This window comes from Sciurus carolinensis, chromosome 11, assembly GCF_902686445.1.
Source record: "Sciurus carolinensis chromosome 11, mSciCar1.2, whole genome shotgun sequence".
Taxonomy (NCBI): Eukaryota; Metazoa; Chordata; class Mammalia; order Rodentia; family Sciuridae; genus Sciurus; species Sciurus carolinensis.
In genome coordinates, this window is record NC_062223.1 from 66,332,449 (window position 1) to 66,348,473 (window position 16,025).

At 38.7% G+C, this 16,025-nt stretch overlaps 1 protein-coding gene across 2 annotated transcripts in view; it reads left to right on the forward strand.

The window, feature by feature from the left end:
* Positions 1 to 305: 305 nt before the first annotated feature.
* The window catches only part of Sbf2 (SET binding factor 2), a 456,025-nt gene continuing 440,305 nt past the window's right edge, over positions 306 to 16,025 (forward strand). For both annotated transcript variants that reach the window (XM_047516120.1, XM_047516121.1), the window contains exon 1: positions 306 to 497. In XM_047516120.1, coding sequence (XP_047372076.1) covers positions 443 to 497 — 55 coding nt within the window. In that variant the 5' untranslated portion in view covers positions 306 to 442. The remainder of the gene's footprint in view (positions 498 to 16,025) is intronic.

The window sequence follows — 16,025 nt, forward strand, 5'->3', positions numbered from 1 at the left end:
GTCCGGTTTCCCAAATCACGCCCTCCCCGCCCTCCCCCAACAAAAAAAAGAATAGACCCTTGCTTTAGGAAAAATAGGGAATGGGGACCGCGAAGCGGCAAAGAGGCCTCAAAGCCACGTCCCGCGGCTCCAGAGGCGGCTCGAGGCTGGGATAAGCCCGGCTACCCACTCCCGCGATCGCCGCAGGAGCGGCCCGCCGCGGGTGGGGGTGGGTTCGCCACCGCGGTTCGGGGCCGCGGAGCCCGTCGGGTGGGGGCGGGGGAGGAGCGGGCGCCAGGCGCGGCGCAGGCGCAGAACGCGCCTCGGTTGTCAAACATGGCTGAAGTGCTGCCGCTACCGCTGCTGCCGCTGCAGGGAAAATGCTGAGCCCTCCCGGGCCGGGTGGGCGGCGGCGGCGAGGGCGGCGACGGGGATCCGCTTCCCGGGCGCGGCGGCGGCGGCCATGGCCCGGCTGGCCGACTACTTCATTGTGGTAGGCTACGACCACGAGAAGCCAGGTAAGGGTGTGGGGCGGGCGCCGCCCCCGGGCCTCCTTGCCCCCGCCCCCCGGCCGCTGTCCAGTGGGCTCCGCGGGGCCGGGCGTCGCGGCCGGGAGGCGGGGAGGCGGGGAGGCCCTGGTCTGCCGGCGGCGGAGCGGGCGGGCGGCGACGGGCCTTCTTGGCATGGCAGAACCTCGCGGTGGGCGTGGGGCACCCGCACGAGGGGCGGAGAGGGGGAGGCAGCACCGGCCGGGCCCAGGGAGGACCAACTGGGCCAGCCTCGGGTCAGTCTGGGGCTACGACCCTCTCTCTGCAGGCGCGCGGGGACTAGGGGCAGCGCCCTCGTGCCGGCGAGATTGGGCCCTGGACCGCTGGGTTGGGAGGGCGGGAGCCGACTGTGTTAAGTTCCTCCGGGATGAACTTCTACCCTGCATCCTGAGTGAGTAACGAGTGACGCAGGGGGCTGTCCTCTCCAAAAGGAAGTGCTGAGAGTCCAGTGCTACCTCACCCTGCGTGATTGGGGGCATTTACTGACCGCCCCTCCGAACGCTTGGTACGGACGAAGTTGGAAAGGATCTTTGCACTTTTAAACGTTTCTGGGAAATGCTCCCCGTTCCTTCAGGACTAAACGCATCCCGCGGATCGCTGGAGATGATGTTTCACTTTAATGTGTTTTTAAATTGTTTTCTTCATTTGTTATAAAATTTCCTTCACAAGGAACAATTTGGCTAATTCATTGCCTTTTATATTTTAATTGATAGACTTCCGCAATTTAAGAGAATTAAAGGTCCATGCACTTTTAATTTTGTTTGCATTCCTTTGTATGGTTACATAGGTAAACAATGTAATAATAAACTGAACTGGGGAAGCATTCATGTTTTTCAGGGTAGTTGCAGCCTCACGCTTGAAAGGAATCTTACATTCCTTCTATTCCCTTCATTTTTCAGAGATGCTGAGGTTGTGTTTTGCTGATGGTCACAGTCATTGGTAGTGTTAGAATACCATTGTTCCACCCCCTCTTGTTGGTCCATTGTCCCTCTCATTACTGCTTTCCTAAGAACTTCCCCTTCTTTAGTGGAATTCTTATATTCTTTCATCTTTCACCACACGCGACCTGATTGAGGTCAGTTATTTAAGAGAAGGGTCTGGGCTATATTTAGAGTGTCTTCTGGTTTCAAAATTTCATATTGTTTCCCAGTAATTTTGCATAGTTTAGTGTCTCCTACCAAGATTTAAGTGTGGAGGATCACACTTTTGTTTTTAACCTTTGTGATCTGGGATCAAATCCAGAGTCTTGTGCATCCTAGGCAAGGACTCCAGTGAACTACAACCCCAGCTTGTTTTTAACCTTGTTTAGTTTTCAGTGACATTGTTCTGCATCCTCAGCCCACTTCCCTCATTGGATTTTGAACTCAGAGGCACTCTGCCACTGAGGTATACCCCAGTCTTTTTTATTTTTTATTTTGAGACAGCGTCTCACTAAGTTGCTGAGATTGGCCTGGAACTTGCATCCTCTTGCCTCTGCCTTCAGCGAAGCTGGGATTATAGGCATGCACCACTGTGCCCAACTTCCCCTCCCACTCCAACATTTTTAAACAGTCACAAATTGAAGAAAAACTACGAGTAGGGTACAAAGAATTTTTTTCCCTGAACAATTTGGGAGGAAGCTGTTGATCTGAGGACCTGTCACCCTAGAATACTTTAGTGTGCATTTTCTCCAAAGAGGGTATTTTCCTACATAATTACAGTACAGGCATCAAAATAGGAAATTCATATTGATACAGTGCAACATCTAGTTATTTTGTTGATTGTGCTGTTAATTTCTTTACTGGCAAAAAGATCACTGCAGAATTATGGGTTGCATTCATTTGTCATGTTTCTTTAGTCTCCTTCAATCTGGAACAGTTCCTGCCTCTTCTCTTTCATGACCTTGGCACTTTTGATGATTACAGTCTGTAATATTTTGTAGAATTTCCTTCATTTTGGAATTGTCTGTTCTCTCATGGTTAGATACACATAGGTTATGCACTTGGGCAAGAGTATCACAGAAGCAATGCTCATTGCATTTTCCAGTTAGGTGGTGCACAGTTTTACTTCATTATTGATGATTTTCACTTTGAGTATATAATCAGTATCTGCCAGGTTTCTCTACTGTGAAGTTAATACTTAATAGTTTTTGTGAGGAGTACTTTGAAACTATGTAAATACTTGTTCCTCAACAAAAACTTGATGGATTCATTTATTGACGTCTATGAATTCATGGTTTTATGTTTTTTTTTTTAGTGGATTATATTCTGTTACTGTTTGTTTTAATCTGTTACTGTAACAAAAATATCTTAAACTGCGTGATTTATAAACAATAGAAATTTATTTCTCAAAGTTCGAAACACTGAAAGTTCAAGATTTAGGATCCAGCAGATTTGGTGTCCAGTGAGGGTCTACTTCCTCATAGCCATGTTCTCACTTTAACCTCATATGGCCTAAAGGGCAAATGAGCTTTCTGGGATCTCTTTAATAGAGGAACTAATCCCATTTATGAGGGCTCCACCCCCATGACCTAGTATTATCACTTCCTAGTACTGTCACCTTGGGGGTTGAATTTTTTTTGGGGGGGGTTATAAACATTTAGGCCATAGTAATATTTATTTTGGTGATCAAATTATTTCTCATTTGTACAGCTAGTTTTTATGTCTTTATGATATATCCCTATCATTCTTTGCGTATATCTTTACTTTTCAGCATAAAATATTCCTGGGCTGGTGTGGTGGCAAATGCCTATTTTCATCCCAGCTACTCAGGAGGCTGTGCAGGAGGATCACAAGTTCAAGGCCAACTTTGGTAAATCAGCAAGATTGTCTCAAAATAAAAAATAAAAGCCTGGGGTGTAGCTAAGTGGTATGGGGCTCTTGGGTTTAATCTGCAGTACTACCAGAACCAAAAACAACCAAAGATTTTCCTGGATTATCTTTTTTCCTCCCGCTTCTTTTTTGTTGAATATCATCTAGGGGTCTCCTGCATGCTAGGCAAGCACTCTACCACTGAGCTCTCTACTCCCCCCTCCCCCCCCCAGCTTATTTTGTACTTCCTTCTCTTGACCCTGGAATTAGCCATTTCTCTAGGGATCCCTGATTCCCTTTAGTGGAGAATGACATTTTTCAGTGCTCGGGTCTTATTGCTTTTATGTTGTTAATGGTTGGAACTGGCAAATATATGTATGTATGCACACATACACATTTGCATCTGTTGCTTTACATTTTGAAAATTGAATTCACCCTGATACTTCTGATTTCAGTTTAACACTCCAGGATCCTTTTACAGGTTGTAATGTTCTTCACAGACAGCAAGATATCTGGCTTTCTGGTTTTCATTATTCTTAATATTTTTATTTGTTTAGTTTCTCATTTATAACCAACCTTTTTGTTTATTTGCTGTGATGATTGAACTCAGGGCCCCACACATGCTAGGCAAGCATCTACCACTGAGTTACATGCTCAACGCCCCCAACCTTATAACTGATTTTTCTTCTTCACCACCGTCCCCTTTCCCTCCTAATGCTCAGATTCTTCATTCCATCTCTTCTTTCCTCACCTCCATCTCTGTCAGGATCTAAGAGCCCGTAGTAGGGTGCTTCAATACAGGGCCTTCCAGCGTACTCTGACTTAATACAGGGCTTCCCCAGCCTACTCTGACTCCCCAGATTTGTCTCCCCTCTGGATGTGTACACATTTCTCACCCTATTAAGGCTCTCACCTCCCATGCTGGGTTGCTCCTAGTGAAGACATTCTTCTGAATGTGTCCATACCTCAGTGTTGCATGCCATTGACCCACAACTTGGATTCAACACAGTGGACTTTAGTTTCTTTTCACATAGATTGTCTCTGTAGCTCACTTGCAATCCTACAAGCTTCCGCCCCCAGGCTGCTCCTCTTCTCACAGGATGGAAAGTAAAATTTTTTCTTTTTCTTTTTTTTAGAGTAACAAAAATCTAGAAGCTTGTATAAATTCCATAATCTTCCATAGTGAACTGTATAATTTTTTCTGTTTGGGGTAAGTTTTTGTAGTTTATTCAAGTATAATTTACATGCAGTAAATTTCACTCTTTTAAGTGAGCTGTTCAGTGTTTCTTTTTTTAGGTTTTTTGTTTTTTGCTTTAATACTGGAGATTGAACCCAGGGTTGCTTTTGATTTGTGGTTATAGTCTTCCTCTGTAAAAACTTATTGGAAGAAAATCTACTAAATCTATGTACTTTTAAAAATTACAATTGAAGATTCAATCTAATTGATTCTGCAGACCTTTATTACATAGTTTTCCTTGGGCATTAATATGATTTTATTATCCAGCTCTCTCTAAAAGCTAATCATATTATGATGATATGTTACTGAAATATATACAAGATTTAATACAAGAGTTCCTGGAATTATTCAACCAACATTCTCTTTACTTTTGTACCTAAAGTGTCTTTTCCATTAATAATACTTTCAACTGAATTTTGAATATCTATTTTAAAATTAAATTGAAAGAAGAAACCCTGTGTTGAAAAATTGCTTTTAAAAAAAAAAAAGAGTAAGTATGTGCTATGCAAGTTACATAGAAAGAAGAGTACCTAACACTTTAGTATTTAACAAACGTATATTGAGCGAACACACAATTGTTAGAAATGTGGAAAAAAACAAAGGAGAGGGGAGATGTGGTTATAAAAGGGCAACAGAAGGGATTTTTATGGTGATAGAACTGTTTTGTATCTTCACTGCATGGTGGATACATGAAATTCCATAGGTGATGAAATTGTAGAGAACTAAATACTACTCATACAAACTAATACAAGAAAATGGGAAATCTGAATAAGAATGATGACTTATAGTAAAGTCTGTATCCTAGTGATGGTATAGTGCTATGATTTTTCATGATGTTACAACTGAAGAGAACTAAAGTAAAGGATACAATGGTTTCTCTCATTTCTGATAGCTGATGTGTTTGTTTACCCAGGGCCCTATATCATTGAGCTACATCCCCAGCCCTTTTTACTTTTTTATTTTGAGACAAGGTCTTGCTGAGTTACCCAGGCTGGCCTTGAACTTTTGATCCTTCTGCCTCAGTCTCCCAAGTAGCTGGGATTATGAATGTACACCACCAACCCTGGCTTTACAACCGTAAATCTATGATACCTCAAAATAAAAGGTTTAATTTGAAAAAGGCTATAAGGAAGATAAAAAGATACCCTTAACTTCATACTGGTAGTACAGGGATTTTTGTTGTTGTTTTGTTTGTTATTTTGGTACTGGGGGTGGAAACAAGGGACTTGTGCAAGCGCTCTGCCTCTGAACTATATCCCCAGTGCAATATAAGGAAATATTTATGCTATAAAATCTCAGAAAAACAATCTTCAGTGGTGGAATTATTACATCTTGTGTGAATATCAGTTTAACTTCAACATTCACTTTATTATTGGACATTTACTTGTTTCCAGTTTTGTGCTTATGATGCTGCTATCCTGTTCAGGAAAACGTAGCTTGAAAACCTCGTTTTTTTTTTTTTTTTTTTAAAATAGTGGTTTGATTTTGATAATTTGAAATTACGACTTTTTTTTCCAGATTTTACATATGTACAGAATAATTAAAAATTTTTGTTTCTAATAGTTATTTAGCCAACTGTTTTACTTTTAGTTTCACTCAGATTTGTCAAAAATTGGTGACTACTGAGTTAAATTCCCTACATGCCTTTACTTTTATTTTTCCTTACTTCTGCTTTCCATTAATAAATTTAGAAATAATCTACTTATCTAGATTTTATTTAACCTAGAATTAAGTTTGATAATCATTTGAGGTTCTTGTATTTTTTTCCATATCAAAGTGTTTGCATATATTAGAGAAAGCATTTGGAATACTTCATAGGTAATTAATTGGTTTCATTTAAGCAGTATGTTATAGGTGAGGTAAGGCCAAAGGTAAATTATGTATAATACTTAAAATACTGTAGTTTGAGACTTTTTTTCCCCTCTGCTGGCGATTGAATCTAGAGCCTCTGTGTTTGCTAGGTAAGAGTTTTACCACAGAACTATACCCTAAGCCCCCGTCCCCCTGTTTTTGGTATCAGGGATTTAATCCAGGGGTGCTTTACCAGAGAGCCACATCCCAACCTTTTTTATTTTATTTTTGAGGCAAGGTCTCACTGAATTGCTTTGGACCTCACTAAGTTCTGAAGCTTGTCTTGCAATCCTCCTGTCTCAGCCTCCCAAGTTGCTGAGATTATAGGTCTGTGCCACCATGCCCAGCAGCCCTTATTTTTTAAATTTTATTTTGAGGTAGGTTCTTGTTAAGACTGATCTGGAACTTGGGATCCTTCTGCTGCAGCCTCCTGAGTAGTTGGGATTATAGGTATGTACCACCACACCTGGCTTCTGTGTGTGTGTGTGTGTGTGTGTGTGATTGAACCCAGGGCTTTGTGCATACTGAGCACACACTAGAGCACTGAGTTACACCGAGGCTAGTCCCTTGAGCCTATGCATTTAAAAATCAACTATCCATTTTTAAAAGGAAATTATTATTAAACTGTTGGAATACATAGTGCAAGATCCCCTCCTCATCCTCATTCTATATTGAAGGAGTTGGAATTTCCTGGCTATTTTTTTTTTTTTTTTTTTTTTTACCAACTGTCAAGAACTATTTGGGATTAACTGATTTGAAAGAAATATTTATTATTTTCTAGTCATTGTGCCAAATGCTAGGACAGTAAATAAATGAGTGAACAGGTGAGTCCCAGAGCTGGGTGTGGTGGTCCTTGCCTGCATATAGTCCCAGCTGCTGAGGAGACTCAGGAGGTAGGAGGATCACTTCGGTCCAGGAGTTCAACTGGGCAACAGACACTGTTAAAAAAACAAAAACAAAAACAAAAAAAAAAAGAAAAGAAAAGAAAACTATTTTTAACTTAGTCATTAATGGAGACAGTCTTGAAGTAAGAAGTAATAATAAGAAGATGGATCTATTTTCCTGAGAGAAAGAGAAGACTTATGAGAGGTGATGTTTAAATGAAGTTGAGTAGGATGAGTAAGTCTTTGCTATATGGAAAGGAAGACAAAGATTATAGGCAAGGAGAAAAATGTGGAAGTATGTGTGTGTCCTGTTACTGTAATGGAGAGTAGTATAAATGGGAATGGAGGTGGGCTTTGATGTTGGAGTGGATTGGGATCAGACTATGTATAGCTTTGTGGAATTTAGCATTGACTCTGTAGATAGTGAGGTTTTTGAAAAACAATTAATCTAGAAAAGTGACTCATGGTAATGAACTGGAGGTAGAAATATCAGTATCAGAAAATTCTGGAGCATTTACAGTGAGAATACAAAGGAAGATATGGAATGCTAGAGAAATTTGAAAGCTCAAATTAGCAAAATTTAGTAATGAATGAATATGAGGAATAAAGTGGGAAGAGTAGGTGAGGATAACAAAATCTCTAGCCTGAGTAATGGGTGGGTAATGATGATATAAATACAATTAAGGCATTTAGGAGAAGGAATGAATTTGGATGAAAAGCTAATCAAGATAGAGATATTATTTGGGTATTATAAATATATGTCAGGTTGTAAAGATAGGTAAAGATTAGAGATTTAATTTGATAATTTTAAATAGCTAGTTGATTGTCAGATATGAAGAAAAGAATTAGATTCCTCAGGAAATATGTAGAATGAGAAGAGGAGTGACATAATGGTTGAACCGAGAGAGAAATCAGAATTCAAGAGGTTGATAAAGTAGTAACAGCCAGGAAACTGAACAAAGCTAGGAAAGAGAACAAAGATTGTGAGGTATCATGGAAGACCAGGGTGTACCAAATTTTGAGGAAGAGAAAATAGTAAATAAGTATGAAATGTTCTGAAGATGTTGTACGGATAATGAAGGCTAAAAATAAGCTCATGAATTTGATAATTAGGATAATGATTTTAGAACATTATACAGTTGTCTCTTGGTATCCATGGGGGATTGGTTCCAGGACACCTTTCCCAACTTCAGGACACTAAAATCTGTAGATACTCAAGTCCCTTATATGAAATGATGAATATTTGCATATAACTTGTATATATCCTCCATCATCTCTATATTATTTAAGATACAACATAAATTCTATATAGTTGTTATTCTATATTGTTTGGGGTATACTGATAAGAAAAAGTCTGTATATGTTCAGTAAAGACAAAATATTTTTTTTCTGACTATTTTCAATCTGTAGTCGGTTAAATTTGCAAGTGCTGGTGAATGCGAAACCCAGAATACTTAGGGCTGAATGTAGTAGAGTTGCAGGGACCAAAGTTAGTTTAATAAAATGCATGTCCCATGTCATGCTGCATAAATTTCATGTAGTCCAATATATTTAATTTGTGTGTGTGCGTGTGTGTGTGTGTGGTACAGGGATTGAATCCAGGACTTTGTGCATGCCAGGCAGGCACTCTACCAACTGAGCTATATCCCCATCCCCATATTTAATTTCTTTTAAAAAGTTTATTATGACCTGCAACTCATGGCTTGTGGAAAGAGAAGTCAGAGGTGACTTCAAGTTGCAAACCTCAAGGTCTGAGATACTTGTAATACTGTGAATTAAATAGAGGATTTAAAATGTTTTTCTTTTAAAATTGCATATGTCTTTGTGGGTTTGGAAGATACTGGGTTTTATTTTATAGACATCTGAGTGGAGTCTTCAAAAAATGGGACAGGTAAGAGTAGGTAGAGCTGTAGAAAGTTGCCATTGAGGCAGAAGAATGGATGACCAAGGACCAAACTTTGGGGAATACCATTGCTAAGGGTATAGAAAAGAAAAGGAATCACAGAAGAAGGGTTTGGAGAATTTAAGAGAGATGTTTAGGTTCTCCCCATTAGCCATTCTTCTCTATGATAGTGATAGAACTACTATTGATTTTTGACTAGTTATGGGGCTGTGCAAAAGAGATCATTTTCAAGTTTATAACAAGTATAAATCTGTGAATCTGTTCTGGTCAGTTCAGTGTAGGTGAAAATTATGAATGACAGTATTTCAAAAGTGTTCTTAAAGGATGAAAGTGTGCCTTCTAGCTTTTCTCTTTTCTGAGACTGGCATTCTGATTAAAGACTGGAGCTCTGGCAGTCATATTGGGCCAAATAATAAAGGTCCATACCCCAGGGATGTCAAAGCAAAACATTAGAAAGAACCTGGGTTCCTAATGACTTGTAGTAGGATTATCATAGCAGACCTGGGGTGTAGCTCCTCTGGACTTTTTTAAAACAAGAAACCACTATAAATCTGAATTTTCAGTTTCATGTATTTAATCTCAATACACAGAGGAGGGGAAGATCAGAATCCAGAGTCATAGAAAGCAAGGGAATATATCTGAGTCATATGTGGCAGATGGAGATCAATGGGATAAGTTAAGAGCTTTGCAGATGAAAGTACAGATCTTCTATTTCCATCAAATTTATGGATAAGGAGGAACCAGTGAAGGTTTCCTCCCACTAGTGGCTCATAAGTTATTACTTGTGAACAGATACACAGCTTTTGAATGAAAATTCTGAGCTGGAGGTTTCCTGATGCTTATTACACTCTAGTACATTATTTTATCTCTTGAGAATTTATATCAAGGATAATCTTAACCCTGAATTGTTTCAGCTGGCATGTTGTGTTATAAAGCAAATTATAGAACTTTAGCAGGAGAAATTAAGGAAATGGAGGAAGGAGATTAAGCACTTATTTTTGAGAATATTTTAATGGTGTTGACGTAGGTGCATTAAAGTAGGTTGGAGATCATAAGCTAGAGCTTATATATATTATATTAACTAATATTTGTCATAATTATATTTTATATAATTACATTATACATTATTTGCTATATTTGAGTTTTTATATATGTTCCACATCTGGGACTATGGGACAAAATGAGTTAAGACCTTTATTTTGAATAAACTGATTTTGATGGGTAAGAATATCTGGTTGGAAAACTTTGAGAGTTTTTTCTTCAAGATAAAAAGACTATTTTTTTTTTTTTTTTTAAATACCAGTGTTGTTTGTCTTATTAGTGCTCAATACATGTTCCTTTTTGGGGGATTCTGTATTGGGGATCTAACCCAGGGCCTGGCACATGCTAAGCCAGTGCTCTATCATTGAACTACTCTCCCAACCTTGATAAGGTACGTTTGTAGAATTGAATTGTAGAAGTAGTAAAGTCCAGTGAGAGTTAAAAAAAAAAAGTATTTGTGAGCATCTATCACAATGGAAATCATTGGAATAAGAGCAATTAATGCTGGAGACAATGGGAATAAGTTTAGGTATAAAGTTCCTTAGGACTTGGAGGTTTTAGTCACCTTATTTGCTGCTATGACTAAAAGACCCAACCAGAACAAATGTAGAGGAGGAAAAGTTATTTGGGGGCTCACGGTTTCAGAGATCTAATCCACAGTCAGCAGTTCCATTCCTCAGGACTCAAGGTGAGGATGAACGTCATGGCAGAAGAATGTGGTAGAGGGAAGAAGCTCCTATCATGATCAGAAAGCACAGAGAATAGTCTCCACTTGCCAGATACTAATATGTACCCCAAAGTCACACCTCCAATGCCCCACCTGCCTTCAGTTACCACTCAATTGATCCCATCAGGGAATTAATTTGCTGATTGGCTTAAGACTTTCACAACCCAATCACTTCTCTGAACCTTCTTGCATTGTCTTACACGTGAGCTTTTGGGGCACACCTCAGATCCAAATCATAATGTATGCAAATGTTTGCAGGATACAAATATTTCAGTTAACCTCTGACTCCTTCCCTTTAAAGGGTGTGTACTTTGGAAAATAAAATTGCCATTTCAGTAGTCTTAGAGATATTCTATACAGTAGTCTTAGAGATATTCTATACTGATCTGCATCAAAGAATGTCACTGATCAACTGTGGGGACTTTGTGAGAAGTGACAAGTCAAGTAGGTGGGTATTATAAAACCAGAAATCTAATCTTTTCCTCCCTCTTCACATGGTTTTTGTGTCCTTGACCCAATCTCCCTCTCTTTTATAAAGACATCAATCACTGGATTTAGAATTTATCCTGTATCCAGAATAATTTCTTCTCATTATATCATTAATTATATCTACAAAGACCCTCTTTCCAAATAAGATCACATTTTGGGATTCGAGTGGACTTGAATTTTGGAGGGACACTCTTTAACCCACTAGAAATGTAAAGGTTCATGAAATTTTTTTTATAATGCTGACTGTTTGCAAATGTTTGGGAATTGATCTGACAGAATAATGCTAAATTGACTTAGTTTCTTAAACATAATTTTGAGGTAACTCATACTTTCAAAAGTCAAATATATATAAAAATTCATTTCCATAACATTACAAGTTGAAACAACATTCACTTTTAATACCTGCATTAATAATACTTACGGAAAATTAAGAGGGGCTGAGGGTGTAGGGTAGTGGTAGAGTGCGTGCTTGAGATCCCAGGTTCAGTTCCAATCACCAAAGGAAAAGAAGAAAAAAGAAAGAAAAAATTAAGAATTCCTTGGATGATAGACTTTGTAACTTTGTACATAGTTTTTCTTTTTCTTTCTTTCTTTTTTTTTTTTGCTGTGCTGGGTGTCCAACTCAGGTACTTACACAGGCTAGGCAAGCACTCTACCACTAAACTATACCCCCAGTCCTACAGATAGATTATTTTTCAACTGTTTTTATAGGCCTTCCACTTTTCATTGAGTTTTCTCTTGTCCTTTTTGTACTTCATTCCTGGAGTTGAACTTAGATTATTTTTTAACTGTTTTTATAGGCCTGACACTTTTCATTGAGTTTTCTCTTGTCCTTTTTGTACTTCATTCCTGGAGTTAACTTCTTGATACTTTGCCAGTTAGCCTTGAGAAAAAAAGGACTGGGGTACAGCTCAGTGGTTCAATCCCTAGTACCCCTCCACACACCTATTTTTCACCTTATTTATCAATAGTGTCTTTTGTAGGAAGTAAGAGTTAGACTGTGCAAATTGACCGATATTAAAAGATCAATAACTGTAACCTCAGAAAAAAATTGCTTCTTTAAGCTTCTTGAAATCATTGTTCTGATTTTATGATTAAAGCATGAAGAGAATTTTCAAGTTTTGAATGCTATGGCGTGTTATAATCTGCAGTTGCCACTAATATTACATAAATTCAGAGATTGCAATGAAATAGCATATTGGTTTATACACTCTTAAATGTTAATATGTCTTTTATTGAACCTTCACAGGTGTATATAATTAAAAATAATAGTATTTATAGAATTTCATCTTTGTTAAAATATTATTTTGAAACAGGGATGTTAGTGTTACATGTCCCTCAAGAAACAAATTTTGTTTTATTCCTTCTGGTATATTGTTTTGTTATTTCATTTTATTCGTTTATTTTATTCATTCATTTATTCATTTAGTGCTGGAGATTGAATCGAGGGCCTTGTACATGCTAGATAAATGGTCTACCTGTGAGCTATATTACCAGCCCTTTTTTTAAAAAATTTATTCTTATTGTAAACAAATGGGATACATGTTGTTTCTGTTTGTACATGAAGTAAAGGCATACCATTTGTGTAATCATACATCTACATAGGGTAATGGTGTTTGATTCATTCTGTTATTTTTTCCTCCCCCCCACCCCTCCCACCCCTCCCACCCCTCCCACCCCTCCCACCCCTCTTTTCCCTCTATACAGTCCCTCCTTCCTCCATTCTTGCCCCCCTCCCACCCCCCATCATGTGTCATCATCCACTTATCAGCGAGATCATTTGTCCTTTGGTTTTTTCTTTCTTTTTTTTTTTTTTTTGCGGTGCTGGGGATTGAACCCAGGGCCTTGTGCTTGCAAGGCAAGCACTCTACCAACTGAGCTATATCCCCAGCCCTGTCCTTTGGTTTTTTGAGATTGGCTTTATCTCACTTAGCATGATATTCTCCAATTTCATCCATTTGTCTGCAAATGCCATAATTTTATCATTCTTTATGGCTAAGTAATATTCCATTGTATATATATACCACAGTTTCTTTATCCATTCATCAATTGAAGGACATCTAGGTTGGTTCCACAGTCTGGCTATTGTGAATTGAGCAGCTATGAACATTGATGTGACTATATCTTTGTAGTATGCTGATTTTAAGTCCTTTGGGTATAGGCCAAGGAGTGGGATAGCTGGGTCAAATGGTGGGTCCATTCCAAGTTTTCTGAGGAATCTCCACACTGCTTTCCAGAGTGGCTGCACTAATTTGCAACCCCACCAGCAATATATGAGTGTACCTTTTCCCCACATCCTCTCCAACACCTATTGTTGCTTGTGTTCTTGATAATCGCCATTCTAATTGGGGTGAGATGGAATCTTAGGGTAGTTTTGATTTGCATTTCTCTTATTACTAGAGATGTTGAGCATTTTTTCATATAGCTGTTGATTGCTTGTAGATCTTCTTCTGTGAAGTGTCTGTTCATATCCTTAGCCCATTTGTTGATTGGATTATTTGTATTCTTGGTGTAGAGTTTTTTGAGTTCTTTACACATTCTGGAAATTAGTGCTTTATCTGAAGTATGAGTGGCAAAGATTTTCTCCCACTCTGTAGGTTTTCTCTTCACATTGCTGATAGTTTCCTTTGCTGAGAAAAAGCTTTTTAGTTTGAATCTATTCCAGTTATTGAGTCTTGCTTTTATTTCTTGTGCTATGGGAGACCTGTTAAGGAAGTCTGATCCTAAGCTGACATGTTGAAGATTTGGACCTACTTTTTCTTCTGTAAGATGCAGGGTCTCTGGTCTGATTCCGAGGTCCTTGATCCATTTTGAGTTGAGTCTTGTGCAGGGTGAGAGATAGGGATTTAGTTTCATTCTGCTGCATATGGATTTCCAGTTTTCCCAGCACCATTTGTTGAAGAGGCTATCTTTTCTCCATTGCATATTGTTGGAACCTTTGTCTAGTATGAGAAAATTGTATTTATTTGGGTTTGTGTCCATGTCCTCTATTCTGTACCATTGATCTACCTGTCTATTTTGGTGCCAATACCATGCCGTTTTTGTTACTATTGCTTTGTAGTATAGTTGAAGTTCTGGTGTTGCGATACCCCCTGTTTCATTCTTCCTGCTAAGGATTGCTTTAGCTATTCTGGGTTTCTTATTCTTCCATATGAATTTCATGATTGCTTGCTTTATTTCTGTAAGGTATTACCAGACCTTTTTATTTTTTATTTTAATACAAGGTCGCACTAAATTGTTGTGACTGACCTGGAACTTGAGATCCCTCAGCCTTTCAAATAGCCGGGATTACAGGCTTATAACACTTCCTGGCCTTTTAAAAATTTTGTTCTAAAATTCTCTTGTTGACTTGGAACTTAGAAGGATTGGGAGACCTTTTTTTTCCCCCCCAAACAAAAGACAGTTAAAACATAAGAAAAAGTGAATAATTTTAATTTATTTTTATTTTTTATTTTTATTTTTGGTGGTGGTGGTGGTACTAGGGACTGAACCGAGGTGTGCTTTACCACTGAGCTACAGTTCCAACTTTTTATTTTATTTTATTTTTTTTGGTATGGGGGATTAAACTCAGGGTCACTTAACCACTGAGTCATATCCCCAGCCCTTTTAATTAATTTATTTATTTTGAGATAGGGTCTTGCAAAGTTGCTTAGGGCCTTGCTGATTTGCTGAGTCTGGTTTTGAACTTATAATCCTCCTGCCTCAGCGTCCTAAGTTGCTGGGCCCAGCCCTTTTTGATTTTTTATTTTGAGACAGGTTCTTGCTCAAGCTGGTCTTAAATTTGTGATCTTCCTGTGTTGTTTGGATTATTGGCATGCAACACCTCTTCCCACTTTTACTCACATCTTGATTTTACCTCCTTATAAACTTGCTTTCTCACTGGTCCTTTTGCCTGGCTCGGTGCCATATGATTTAGAATCTCTGCTTACTATTTTGTGTGTGTGTGTGTGTGTGTATGTGATCAAATTCAGGGTCTTGCTGCATCTTAAGCCCATGCTAAGTCCATGCTAAGCCTGTCCACTGAGATACACCCTCTGCCCCTGTGCATATCTGTTTTTCTGTTCAGCTTTGACTCAACTATTATGGTTTTGTTGCACATTCCTGGTACATGTTCCTCCATATTCCTTGGCATATTGCTTTAACTGACCTCCCTATTGCTAAATTCTTTTATATCTTACTTATTGTAGTAATACATATTTGTTACAAAAATTTCAAACATTACCAAAAGCTGCTGCCCTCTTGACTATATTACCTCTCTACATACTTTGTCACAATGAATTTGGTTCTAGGCACCTATATGAAAAATTTCTAGTTTTTTTATTTTATTTTTTAGTACTGGGGATTGCACATGGGGGCAATTTACCCCTGAACTTCATCCCTAACCCCTTTTATTTTAAGACAAGCTCTCACAAAGTTGCTTAGGGCCTTTCTAAGTTGCCGAGGCTAGTCTCAAACTTGCAGTCTTCCTACTTCAGTCTCCTGAGTGGCTGGAGTTGCAAGCATGCACCAGTACTTTTAATGAAATGAAACCCCAGTCTTCCAGAATTGACAACGGACGGAAAGCCTCAACAAGGGAA